This window comes from Vanellus vanellus (assembly GCF_965231255.1).
Source record: "Vanellus vanellus genome assembly, chromosome: 3".
NCBI classification, from domain to species: Eukaryota; Metazoa; Chordata; class Aves; order Charadriiformes; family Charadriidae; genus Vanellus; species Vanellus vanellus.
The window spans coordinates 18,071,208-18,085,696 of record NC_138907.1 but is presented as its reverse complement, the minus strand read 5'-3'; the positions used below and the strand labels follow the sequence as shown (position 1 = coordinate 18,085,696).

The window sequence follows — 14,489 nt, the reverse complement described above, 5'->3', positions numbered from 1 at the left end:
ATCAGCGCTGAGTGACCACAGCTTTTCTACAAAACAAAAAAATCCCCTCTCACCCTCCTAATTTTGTTTTTGGAAGCAGCTGCACCATTCTTAGTAAAATGCTGTTTTGTTTAATGGGGGGAAGGAGGGGAAACCTCACCTGGAGAAGATACCTAGTATGGAAAATCTCTGTCCATATTCCAAGCTAGATGTAAGCTGTAGAGTAGAAAGTGTTATGCAAGTGGTCCTGTACCACTGTGGGACTTTCAGCGCTCTCTGATCTAGAGGCTGCATGCATCAGATGCTCTGAACAGCCCATAAAGCTCTCACGTCCCTTTGATTCCCAACCTGTGAGAGCAGCAGGGATTCCTGGGCCGTTTATCTGTTTCTACATGGCTATCTCAGATTATACATGTAAAACACAAAGTACACTGGATTTGTGAACTGCATGCACATTTTGAGCTTTGTATGGTTTGGTTTTTATAAGGGTTGGGTTTGATTTGTCTTTCAAGAGAATTTATTTCTGCTCACGTCTGTTGTTTCTTTGTAGATGGTTTGCAGGTGATACCTGTGCAAGTGCCTCAAGTTTCTCTGACAAGATGTGTTCCACAAATCCAGCAAATTGGGTCACCTTCGATGATGAGCCGTTCTTCCAGTCACCTCAGAAATCGGTTGATAATCAGGGTAGTTGTAAAGCGAATGGCCTTAAACTCAATCTGTCTAGTGTGCATGAGTCTTCAAGTAGGTCATCTTCTACAGGCAGCACTCCGCTCTCGTCTCCGGTAGTTGACTTCTACCTAAGTCCTGGACCCCCCAGCAACTCTCCACTTACTACACCTACCAAAGACTACCCGGCAAGCCCGTGCATCCCAAAGCCTGGGATTCACATCCTTTATCCCATCCCTGAACGGCCATCGAATGTTAACCTTCTTCCATCACCCGGGATTTGCTCATCCCTAGCCTCACAGAAACCGAGCAGCCTTCCCTTGAACACCTCGCCTAATGACCATCCATTTAAGACTTCAGTCTCCAAATCAACAGATGAAGGCAGCCCGAACCCGCCAGGAAGCTGCGAGGAGTTAGGAGAGTTGTCGTCGGCACCGGGGCGCTTCCCATACTTCCAGAGTGACTATGCTTTTTCCAGTCCCTTTTGGAAGGAAGGATGCTCGCTCAGCCCGTCACCAGCTACTGTTAGCACGCACAGGAAGGACAAAGCACTCGACAGGAGCATCTGTCATCCTAAAGACAAAGAAGCTTGCCACGATCAGAAAAGCCTTAACCAGGGCTCCTTCAGCTACATCTGCGAGAGGCTTGAACACCTGCAAGCCGATAGCTGCGACACCACGGGAAGCCCACCTGTCTCCAGCGCTCACACATGGCACATGCTCTCCCCCGCCGTCCCACGCAGCCTCTTCAGGAGCCGGAAAGCGGATGGGTGGCCATTCATGTTGAGGATTCCCGAAAAGAAGAACATGATGTCGTCTCGGCAATGGGGCCCTATTTACCTCAGTGTCCTAGCCGGAGGTGTATTGCAGATGTATTATGAGAAGGGCTTGGAGAAACCTTTCAAGGAATTCCAGCTGCAGCCACACTGTAAGCTGTCTGAACCCAAATTGGAGAGTTACAACGTCTCGGGAAAAATCCATACCGTGAAGATTGAGTGCGTGTCTTACACAGAGAAAAGGAGGTATCATCCCAAAGTAGAAGTGATCCACGAGCCGGAGGTTGAGCAGATGTTAAAGCTGGGCACCACAGATTATAATGACTTCACCGATTTCCTCGTAACGGTCGAGGAAGAGCTTATGAAACTTCCTACCGTTTCTAGACAAAAGAGGAATTATGAAGAGCAAGAAATGACTCTGGAAATAGTGGATAACTTTTGGGGCAAAGTCACTAAGGCAGAAGGAAAACTCGTAGAAAGCGCTGTCATCACGCACATTTACTGCTTGTGTTTTGTGAATGGCAGTGCCGACTGCTTTCTAACCCTGAATGACCGGGAGCTCCAGAAGAGGGACGAGCGTTACTTCGAGAAGGAGGAGGAGAAGAAATGGATCGATATTCTCGATTGCCATTTCCATAACTGCGTCAAAGCACAGGAATTTGAGCAATCGCGTATTATTAAGTTTACGCCCCCAGATGGCTGTAGGCTGGAACTGATGCGTTTCAGGACGCGGTATAATGGGCAAGACCTTCCCTTTTCTGTGAAGGCTGCAGTAGTGGTTCAGGGGGCATACGTTGAACTTCAGGCTTTTGTAAACATGTCTTCAACTGCTCCAATCCCAACGCGTTTACCTTCTGTGAAATACTGTGAAAACGTCATGATACGCTTTCCTGTTCCCACGCAGTGGATCAAAGCACTTTGGACCATGAACCTTCAAAGGCAGAAATCCCTAAAAGCAAAAATGAATAGGAGAGCATGCCTTGGCTCTTTACACGAGGTTGAATCTGATCCCGTAATACAAGTCTCGGTTGGAACAGCAAAATACGAGAGTGCCTACAGGGCTGTTGTGTGGAAGATAGACAGGCTTCCAGACAAAAACTCAAGTAAATAATTTGCGCTATGAAATGATGGGCCTGGGTGCATGTCTTCACTGTTTTTATGCTTGGGTACCTCCATCAGCTTCTATAGTTTGGGTTATCTGTGTGGTGATATTGGTAGAAGCTGGAATAACCTTTTGGGAAAAAGAGAATATAGCCTTTTTTTTTTTTTTTTTTTTTTTAAAGCATGTTTTCCTGCCTTATTGGATGGAGGCAGATGTGTTATTCTCAGTAATTGTTAGGTGCGATATCATAGAAACGGATCTTGTCATTCTGAGTAAACCTCAGTAAGAAAGAGGGAAAGGTTTATGCTTTGCGTATACCAGCTAAGCAATGGTGGGATGGGAGGCAAACACCAGCAGGTGAAATGATTTGCCCACCCAGTATCACACAGTTAACAGAAAAAGTGGTATAATAACTGTTGGCATCTTGGCTTTCTAGCATCGTTTAAGAAACGGTAGGTACATACATAACTAGAAGGTATTGGGGTCAAACTCGCTGTAGCAAGTTGAGCGTGCTTTTGCAAAGGCTGTGGTCTGTTACCTCCTTTATGGGTTTGTGTATTGAGATTGTACCTTCATGGCAATAACTGCACTGACAAAAAATGCCTCCTACTTTATTTCTCCTTCTCTCAGGTGGGGGTACCTCACTAAAAACTTGCAGCAAATAAAACCAGCTAAGTTTAGAGTCATGCACGTGGGAGTTGTTAATTGCCCACTAGGTAAAATAGTTAATTTACCTTAATTGAATGGAGAAAATATGATTTGATGGGAGAAAGAAAATATAAATATATGGTTTTAAAATTCCAGTTTTTAGTCATGTTACCAGATTAATAGCCCTATGTAGTACTTTTCTAAAGGCATAAAAAATTATTGAGGAATATATTATTCTGCTTCAAGTTCAGTAGAGTGAAGGCACTTGATCCTTTCCTTGGATATGCATTATGTGTACTTGAGGCTTTGGGGATCTGTGTAAGACAAGGGCATCTATTAAAGCATTTTGCCCAAAATACTTGTAAAATCTGTACTTTTAAGAAGGTGGTAAGTGTGTAGTATTAACAAATGTCTTGGCCTAGTCTTATAGTGTCTTAACTGCCTGGACTAACTATCTCTTTAAAATGTCCAGAAAAGATGTAAGCTTCTTAAGCCCTGGCTTCAGGTATGCTAATACTAAGTTGACATATCCACTCCCGTGTTTTGACAGCTAGATGGGTGTACAGGCGAGAGTTCTCATTCAAAACTATTAAAAATAAGAGTAAAGGGAAAACAACTCATGAGGAGATATATATATATATTTAATTTTAATCTAACTGTAAATTGTATTTAATCTGATCTGTTTAGGTCATTAATTTATTTTTTTTACAGTTTGATATTTGAATACTTCTGATTGATTTTTCAGTGACATAAATAACAGATCAATAGAAAAACTGAGGGAATTGAAAATTGAAATGAAATGAAAAGGGAATATTATCCTGGGTCTATATATGAACTAGATTGGTTTTGGTATTAAAAGAACATTTGAAAGCATCCTGCATCAACATGCTAATGTGGCAGTTCTGAGAGTGTAATTTATTGCATGGCTACTGGCAGGTGAGAGCTAGTATTTTTACTAATGATGCTGCGTGGAAATACTGGTGCCTTTTGCGTGCAGATTGGTCTTGCTTAGGCGATGAGGTCTCTCAAACCTTGAGCGGTTGTGCCTTTTGATTTCTATTGATGCGCACCGCGGGAGGAACAGCACAAACGTCGTTGTGGTCATATTCAGAAATGATGTCATGTTAACGCCATCTCTGTTTTTTCCCTTCTTTTGCTTTGGAAGAAGCTGTGGTCGGCTTGGACCTGTGGCTAATGTCGTATGGTTCCTCCTGAATTGGCTAAGCCCTCCCTTTTGCATGCTGCTTGTCACCTGGGTATCTCACGCTCCGCTTGGAGAGGATGCCGGTGGCTGCCAAGCAATGGGCAGCAGGAGAGCGGAGGAGACGCAGCATCAGCAGATGGACCAGCACGAGGCAGGGAGCCAAGCCAGAGCTAATGGTGGGGGGAGAGAAATGACAGCGAGAGGGAAGATAAGGGGAGGCAGTAAAGGGAGGGGTTGGGGAGACTGGAAAATGGACAGGGAGGGCAGAGGAGCTGATGGAGAGATGTGGGAGAACCAGTGGGCAGAAGAAGATTCTTCAAGTTTTCAAAATCTGTAGATACGGGCTTCTTGCGCTCCAGGCATCAAGAATCTGCGCCGTGCTGCTGTGACCCATGTGTTTTCCCAAGGCTTACGGGACTGACTGGGTAGCTTTTAATATTCTTTGCTGTTTAATGTAGGTTTGCTTCTGCAAAATCAAGTCAGCAATTTAGTCAGGCAATTTTAAAGAAGATTATAAGTCTTCTAAAGTCTTTAATTCCCTGCAGTTCATTCACCTTAAGATTTGATGTGCACAATTAACTTCAGATTTATATTTTTGAAAGTAAGAACTGTGTTTTGTGGCATTCTACAGCTTTACATTATTTTCTACCAGTAGCTTAAACTTTTGACATTTGAATAATTCCTCTGGCTGAGATCTGCAAAATCATTTGTATCCTTGAAATGTTCAGGCATTCGAAAAAACATTTTGGTAGTAATACTGCCTGGACAAATTTTAAACCTCTCTATCAAGTTTTCTGTGTGCAGTTAAGAGTTTAAAAATAGAGTTGTCGCAAGGCGTGCCAAAAATCTGGAGGCAGTCAAACTAATAGAAATATGTAAACTTTCATAATACATTTACTGCAGGGAGAAAAACATGCCAAGGCTTTTGCTTTCAAAAAGCCTTTGTCCAAGGCTTCTTCAAAAAGAAGAAGAAAGGGAAAAGGAAAGGTTGCCTACAGTTATATTGTGACTCCATTTATAGACATCGAAACACGTTAGTATCCACTGGATTCTACTAAAGCGCTTCGATGGAAGAGTGCTGGCCAAGCGAAGTCTATGTGAGCTGTGAGATACCCTAGATTTTTAGAAGCTGCCTATGCTTATTCCAAGATATAAATGGAGAGTTTGTAGCCTGAGCGTTAACATTATTTAAAAAAAAAAAAAAAAGAGGTGAAAAAGCTGTAGACTTTGAAGGGCTGATCCAGTGAAATTTCTGGAAATTGAGTCTACATTTGTGAAATTTGGGCATCATATAAGGAAATGTAGAACATTTTATGATTTCAGCACAGTACTGGGGCCAGTCTTTGCACTGGAGAAACTGTATACATCTGTATCGCCCAGGGAGCTGGGAAGAGACTAGACCTTGAAACGCTGCGTTTTAATCTCTTGCTGTGTAAATTTGTGCCCTGTGGTGTTTCCTGCTAGGACAGCTCCATCCTTGGGTCATTGTGTAAAGCAACAATTTTTCAGCTGATTATTTCTCCTTTTCTTCTGTCTCATGGAGCCACACTGAGGAAGCAGTGATTAAGCAACACAGAGAAATGGAGCCAGGGGAGCCTGTGGCTGCTGGCAGCCTTTGGCGTCTGAGCGTGGACTCCAGTGTGGGAGGTGATGTGGCTCCCAGCAACCTCCAGCTGCCACTTTTTTGTTTTCTCAACTGTCTAGGTGGAAACTCCAAGCCATGACTTTGTTAGGTGGGCTCCATCCCTGCACAGCCACCTCCCGGCACCAGCACCATTGCAAACTGCTTCTTGGCAGTGGTACCTTCCCCACTCCCCTATTTACTATGCATCTCCTGGAAGGCTGGATAAATGCACCCATTTAGATGTAGCTGCAGGAGTTGTTAACTTCTAACAATCCTATGTAAATCCAATGTAAATCTGTTCTTAGTAATTGTTTATGTTTTCATTTTCCAAATAAGACTTTTGGAACCAGACCTATTTGGGCAAAAATATAATTACTACTTAACGAAAATAACCAGCACATTTATTTTGCCTAAATTGCTTGGCTTTGTGAGCCTTTCTCAGACCTAGGTTGCTTGAATGCTCTTCATACAGGTGGATAAGGGATAAATAGTGTGAGTAAATGCAGCAAAGTTAGATTGTTTGTGAAGTGCTATATGAATGCTAAATGACAGTTTGAATCTGGTTTCATAGTTTTACTCTTTGTTTGTTTTGGCTCTTTTCCGGTGGTTGTTCTTCAGAGAAAGAGAGCAAGAATTTGGAACTCTTTTAGGAAATAAGAGCCAAATTTTCAGATGTAAAACAGGAAAGACTTAGGTCTCTGATTTCACAAAACTCTTAACAAGTTGCCTAGACACCTAAACCACAGGGCTTCTGTCTCCTGAGTTAGCTAGTAAAAGCTCAGTTATCTCCCCAAATAATCTGGTTGCCTTTCGGGAGTGATTCGATTCCATCAGGCCAGATGGTCATGTCTCCACGATGGCTGACGGGCCACATTTTGGATGGCTGGGCTCACATCAGAATATGTTGTCTTAGCGTCTACTGGGCAACCGTACAGATTTACACCATGTCTGCTTCATCCAACTTGTCTTTCCACACCACTACCTTTTCTCTTTTCTGGCCGATATCTTGCTTATTCAGCATTACAGGTGTTTTTGCAAAAGGATCTTGTACATGCAGCCTCTCTTTCTTCTTCTAACTCCAGTGTAATACAAGGCCTGGGAAACAATAGTTTCACAGAGCGGAGATGACAAGGAGTGGCCAGTTTTAGGTGGAAACTACGGCAATATGTTCACCATCTTCTGATGTGCTGGTTGATGGCTTTGTTGTCTGACAGCTGATGGGAAGAAATTGCTGCATGCTCCTACTGCAGCCCAGCAGTGGGCAGAGGAACTTCTCTGCAAGTGAAGTGGTGAGTAACTCCTTCTGCCATTGAGGTTGGTACAGGAGATGGGTGGGCTGTGGGGAACCCTGTGTTTTGGGTGTAGGCAGACAGGTCCAGTGGAGGCTGCTCCAGAGGACCCAGAGAAGAGCTCTTACCCAGATCCCAAAACTATCATCTCTGCCTTTGCAGGTTACCACCTAGGAGAAAGAAAGGACCTGAGAACTCATCGGATCCCAGCACTGAGACCACCTCATGGGTGTGGGTTAGCTCTAATATAAGCCCAGAGATGTTTTTTTTAAGTGCTACACAGTACTGAACCGCAACTGTGCCATGTCTAACACTGCCTTTAGCAGCAGGCCAAGAGGAATGGCCCATTTATGCCTTGGCTCAAATGAACATCTACCATCCAACATTTACCATCAGATACCTGTGCAGGAAAATTCCAAGCAGTGGTTATTTCTGGCTTCCCTTTCTCAGAAGGCAAAATAATTTTCCAGACAATTCCCACTGCTACTTTTTTCTCCATAGGCCTCCCTCCCACAACAGGAAGACGCTGAATTTGATCTCCAGAAGCCTACACCCTTTTCCTGCTACCACAAACGGACTCCAGACAAGATGCTACTGCTCTTGGGCAAACCCTTTCTCCCCAGATCCTTGGTCAACCATAGACGCAGAAGCAGAGTGCACCGCTTTACTGGCCAGGCCATGATGTACCATCTTAGTGTTGCAACTGCTGCTACAAAGGACCTTTCACTTGTTGCTGACATTGTGCAGTCTGCACACCCCAACCAAGCAAACAGCACAAAGACCAAGTCAAGTAAGCATCTTGCCAAGCAGCATCCCAGCACCACCACTGGAGAGTGGAGCGGGTCCTGGGAGCCAAAAGGAGCACAGCTTGGGTGGGTTGTGGTACCACAGATGGGGTGATGTCTCACAGATTGGCTGTGGAATGGGGTGCTGCTTCTGGTCTCCTTCACCACTGGTGTTGCTGGTCACCACAGCTGTTGCTGGGACAAGGGAAGATTCAAGGATGGAGAGGCTCACCCCAACAGGGGAATCGTTCTACCATGTGCAGGCAGTCTGGAAGAGGGACTGCGGACCAAGAGAGTGTTAGTGCAGGAAAAATGAGCTTGGACACAGCAAAAGATGACCAGCAGCAGATCATGGGCAAGGCCGACATCACAGAGGTATACAGATCTGCCTGTCATTGTGTACATCAGTGACGAAGCACCATCTCCTCACACTTGTTTAGTCCTCCTCCAACTTCCTTCTCAATGAGCTGGCAGGTTGTTGTAATACTTGTTTCTGACTTTGTTTCCTCCTCTATTTCAGTAATAAAGTCCCTAAGGTTATAGTTTTACCTGTCTCTGTGTACTGTATTATTGTCCTGAGACTTTAGCGGTGCGCTGTGTGTCCCTGACATTGAATAAGACCTTGAATAAGACCTTCACGGGTGTGCAAACCGGGTATCTTTGTACGTTAGTGCCTTGAAGGACTCTGTCCTATAGTGTGCTCTGAGGTGCGAGTAATGTCTCGCACATGCCGGTAGCACTGATTTAGGACAAATCACTGTCACTACCTCCCACTCCACCCCCATACCAGCCTTACCCTACAGCTCTTTGGGTGACTCTGAGCCCGATTCATGTGCAAGTGAACTAGACGGTAGGCTGTTAGATAAAAAGGAGGTGACAGTGCTGCTGCTTTTGGTCACGGTCCATGGTTTGGGTGGTGGTTGTCATTTTTTAAGTGTGTGTGGGTTGTAAAGCATTGTGCCTTGACTGGTGCAGCAGGCGGGTTGCAAAGTCTGCAAGGAGGGGTGAGGTTTTTCCATCCGATCTCTCCAGCCTGTCCTGCTCAGTTCGGTTTCCATCCGTCTGTGCTGGCTGTGATGATGGCCATTGCTGGGCGCCTACTTCTCCCCACTCACCTTAAGGGTGCTATTGTACTACGCATATTTAGGGGAGCTTCATTCTCCAAACTCAGGACCTACATATTGGTTGCAGTGATCCCTACCAGTCCCTTTTATGGATCTCCCCTTGCATTTATGAGTGCAAGTTGTATTACCTTTTCCTACGATTTCTGGAACCAGTTCCTTACGAGCATGTGTTAGAGCTGTGCTTTGGTAGAGAGAAGCAGCTGGTTCTACACGGGGAGCGGTTGCTGGCTCTCCATTGTGATACGCGATTCTTTAAAGACATCTGGGAGACCTCTTCCATGGTGCAGGGCTCTAGTTGGTGTGTATATAGCACTATTTTCTGAAATCCAGTTCAGGTTTTCTTTGAACGTTACGAGCAGTTATGTAAAGAAGCAGAATTTAGGATAAGGATGGAATGGGATGTGGTGCTGGAAGCCAGCCTGCAGGGGATGCTTGTAAATCAGCCACATACAGAGTCCAGATGGGGAAGGACTGCACTTGAAGAGTGACGTGCCCCTTGTCCAAAGTGGTGGCTGTAAACACTGCTGGGTTTCTGTGTGCGTGCCTTTGGGGTCAACTGAACAGCGAGGGGAACGCTTGCAGTCAGCAAACAAGCTACTGATTAGGGTTGTTGCTATTAAACATGGAAAAAAGAAGCGGGGTGGGGGGGAGAAAAAGAATTTGAGATCTCCCCATTGGAAGTTTAGAGGCTGATAATCCGAAGGACGCTTCCTATTCCTTTCTCCCCTTCCCTCACCTTTTCTTCCAGGCAGTCAAGTTTTAACTGTGCTGTTGAGTGTAACAGCAAGGAAGAGGGAGGGAATTATTAATTACACTAATTATATAATGAATCAAAAGGAAAACAAAATGTTAAATGTTTTAGTGAGTACGATTAAGACAAGCATGAATTTCATGCTCTTTAAGCCTTGATTTTTGGGGACCCATTGACTTTATGCTGGGCTCGGAATGAAATCTGGAGGATGGTTTATTGGATTAGACTTTGTTCTGGTGAAGCTGGAGACATGTGTGACAGAACTCTGCCCATCAAACTGCTCAAATATAAATTATCTCCTAAAATCAGAAGTGGGTTGGGCAGGCTGTGAGGGAGGTTGCAGGGAAACCTGCAGCACAGACCAGAGGATGCTGCACCCAGCCCAAGGCTCCCAGAAGCAATGGAGATGCAGCTTTTAAAATTTATTTTTGCCTTATGAAATGCCCGTAAGCCTGTGGATGTGACGTGTTACAGTGATTTTTCCCATGGGATGGATAAAGCTTCATATATGTTAATTCCATCTTCAGTATTTCCTTCATTCTGATAGAAATGATTCCTGCCACTGGAGAAAGCCAGTACGTAGAGAATGGGACATGTTTGCCTGAACTTTGAGATGTCGTTCAGTGTAATGGATGAAAACCAAATATACATTGCCGGGTTTGCCTTTGACAAAATACAGCCAATCCTTTTTCTGCTTTTTTTTCCTGCCTGCAGCCAAATGGTAGTTAGTTGTCCACACTGATGCTTAAAATCCTGGAGAGGAGGAGAAATGCAGAATTACTATTTGCCCTGAAGAATTCGGAGAGGCAGCTGTGATATAAAGGATTCTTTTCATTAAATTGTATTATATTGCTCTCATGCACATAGTGAACCTGTTGACCTCACTTTCTTTGGAAAGCGGGCTTTTCACCCTGGTGATCCTGTGTGCCAGGAGGAGGAGAAATTACCATTGCCACGTATAAGAAACGTTAACGCAAGTGATCCCTAGGATGTAAGGCTGGATTAAAGCAATTTAAAATACGCTGCACTACATGGGCAGTCCTTCATGACTCTGCTTTATAACATGACAGTTACTTTAGTCATACTTTTGTTTGGAAGAAATGGGGTATGTTCTTCTCCCATAACAAATCAAGTTAGAAAGGGAGTCCAGGTAGCTCTTGTGCTGGCAGCTGGGATATATCTTGTTTGAGCAGCACTCTGAGCGGCGCCTTTATCTTCCTGCCATAGACATACTGTAATAAATGATGTTACACAGGATAGCTGTAGTACTTGAAATAAACACTCCAGTAAAATTCCTACAGCAGAGAGCTCTGGAAAGGGTGTTTGTTGGACACAGGACAGCATGTCTGCCTTGCCAAAGCTGGCGCCTTTTTATTTTTCTACAAGAGTAAGAAGCGTATTTTTAAGGGAAAAATGAGATTTTTCCCTAGTAGTCTGAATTTAGCAACTGATTCTTAAGTTTGTAATACTCTTATCTCAACCAGAAGCTGGAAGGATCTAGTAAATCTTGTGCAAATTAATTTGTAAAACTGCCATGATTGTGAAAAGCGTGCTGAAGCAGACAAAAAAATGAGTAAGGGGCCTCCTTCTGCCCAAGTAGCAACAGATTATAGATAGAATAATCTTTTATCATCACAACAGCTCTGCATTAATAAAAGAGCTGTGCTCTCTTGCTGGCAGATTAACCTTGCACTGTAAACAAGAAAAGATAATTAACTGATGGTGTGGTATTTTGGGTTTTTTTTGTTTGTTTGTTTTGTTTTTGTTTTGTTTGTTTTTTTATTATTATTATTGTTATTGTTATTATTTATTTATTTATTTATTTATTTATTTATTTCCAAGGTTCAGATCATCCACACAGCCTGTCGTACAAACTGGAACTCGGATCAGACCAGGAAATTCCATCTGACTGGTACCCATTTGCTACTGTCCAGTTCGTCGTTCACGATACCTGTGCCTCAGGAACCGAAGTCAAGTCACTGGGCATAGAAAGCGATCTGCAGCCCCAGAAACACGTGGTTCAGAAGGCTTTTTACAATTGCCAGGTATTTTCAGGGCTTTTCCTCCTCTTCTTCCTCTCCACTCCCCCATACAGCATTTGCAAGGCGAATGTGCTTCGTATTCCAAACATTATCTTGCATGCACTTGTGATAATGGCTTTGAGTAAAGGAATCATTAAAAAAATAATTCCTTGTCTGATCAAAGATGATGCTGAAAAACAGAACTGCAAATGCAGCATTGTTTTTCCTCAGCTGAGCTATTTTTGGGAGCAGTGATTTTGAAATGTATTGAGTCTGGAAATGTTTTGATTCCACGTCAAAGCTTTATTCATGCCAGTGCCCAATCCTTTGCTAATTCTACCTGTTTTTTTTTGTTTTCTAACTACAGGTTGAAATTGAAAAGAAGTGGATTAGGCTTGATGGAGAAGATCCAGATAAGGCTGGCAACTGCCTAATGCAGTAAACGAGGACAGGAGGCACCGTCATAGCATATTAGTAGGAATCAATTTACATAGGAAATTCTATTGTTAGAAGCAGCGCAGTGACCTAGTTTAGGATAAACATGGTCATTGAATTTTTTTCTTTTTTTAGTGCTTTTGGGTTTGATTCTGCAAATCAGTACTGGTTTGACTGGCCTGCGTTTAAGTAAACTTCCTGTCATGGGAATACTGGTATGAGTAAGATCTCCTTGTAAAGAGCTGCAGGATGTGAGCACTTAATTGATTGTAATATATTATTTTCCTGTTGCGTATCTATGACTTGGGAATGATCTCATGCTCTATATTGAAACCTAATGGCGCTACTCAAAAGAGTTCATGTCACTTGGACATATAATATTCAGCAGTAAAAAATGCCAGAGCGCTTTTGTGTAGACCAGCATCTGTGTAAGGTCCAGCAGGACCAATTACATTTTTTAGTGGTGTTTGAAAACTGAAGTCCCCCATGTTTCTGCTCCCCTCGATATACGTGAGCAGAACAAATTGTAATATTATTCTCGACAAGAGCCTCAATTAATGAGTTGGAAACTGGGTGATTTCATTGGTACAATGGGAAAAGTTCCTCTGCAATAATATTTTTCATTTTTCTGTGGCTGCGAGCATTTCCTCCCCAGCACTTTATAGGTTCACTCAAAGTAATCTCTTGGGCAAAAAAACATATGGCAGATGCGATTGAAATTTCTGTGCCAGCATTAGACAAATCTTATTCACTACTGCAGTGAGTGAGACAAGGGGCGGATCCTCAGCAAGTGCCAATCAGTCCAGGCCCATTTAATTTTATGAAGCTTTGAGAATTTACACCAGCGGAGGGTTTTCCCCACAAACTGAAAAAATGCCTGGTTGCTACTGTTTGCTCTGGGTCTCCTTTAGGATGCAAGTTCCAGACGTTGGTTTGGAAACTGCAGGAGCTTTTGCTTTGAGTAACTTTTAAGACAGCCTTTCCATGCATGGGAAGGGAGATGTTTTCTTGCTGGTGTCTCTAAAGGCATTTTCTATGGGGAAACAGTGCAGGAATGGACTATCGCAAGAGAAGTGACACTGTGACGCTTCAGCAGGCACCTTGAGCTACTAATCCCGTATCAATGTGTTAACTGTGTTTTCAACAAATCCTTGGCATTTAGGGAAAGGTTTTAATGCTTCCCCTCAGCCGTTATCCCCTTTGTCATTTAGTGCAGGCTGTAATTCCAGGTCTGAAAAAATCTGATAAATTACAAAAATGCTCCTGATACTTCGTCGTCCGTGTCCCGTCCCCCCCATCCCGCCCCTGCAGTTTTCCTAAAATTATCCTTACTTCAAACTGAAATTAGTGGAGAACAGAAATATAGTAATGCACTAAGTCTCACTTTATATTTTGTCACAGCTTGTAACTGTTTATATGAACACTGTGTAAAAATACAGATAAATGTTATTCCCGAAAAGTAGAAATATGTGGGATATGCACTGAGAAAATTACCAGTCTGAGAAAACAGAAGGCCATAATATGAACCTAGTTCATCACAATAAACTTTTTCCCCATTTGAAAGCTGAGAATGAAATGGGTAATAGATTCTACAGTAAGTCCTGAGGGCAGGTTTTTTACGGGTATTGCATTGCCAAAGCCCCAAATAGACTATTATAGTATTTTGGCTTCTCTATATATCTCTTTTTATTAGCAGATTATATTACTATAAATCTAAGCAAGTGTTTGAGTGTAGTAGTGATCCAAATATGTCTCAGCTGTTGCATCCTCCATCCATGTTTTGACTGGAGAAGCCATTAGCACCTTCAAGTCATGTTTGGTTTGTTTTATTCATATTTAATTTTGGTTTATGATACTTCTCAGCTGAACTAAGGAGCACAGTATACGCTAGGGCAAAGCATTTATACTTAGCATCATGGCAAAGCTCTCCAATTCGCTGAAGTCTGTGGTTATACCAGAGCTACGAAATCTATTAACCTCTTTGCTTGGTAAGGCAGAGGAAGCAAAATACGTGTTGCGGATACCTGCACTAACCTTTGTCTGAGGCTGACTTGTTTTGATTGACGTTAATTCAGTAAATCTGTTA

At 43.2% G+C, this 14,489-nt stretch overlaps 1 protein-coding gene across 1 annotated transcript; it reads left to right on the top strand.

The window, feature by feature from the left end:
* Positions 1-534: 534 nt before the first annotated feature.
* STON1 (stonin 1) lies at positions 535-12,410 on the top strand (the record flags this gene model as incomplete). The annotated part of the gene is made up of 3 exons (XM_082480294.1): positions 535-2,523; positions 11,790-11,992; positions 12,336-12,410. Exons 1-3 carry the CDS (start codon positions 579-581, stop codon positions 12,408-12,410), a joined length of 2,223 nt encoding a protein of 740 aa, XP_082336420.1. The 5' UTR covers positions 535-578.
* Positions 12,411-14,489: the final 2,079 nt, after the last annotated feature.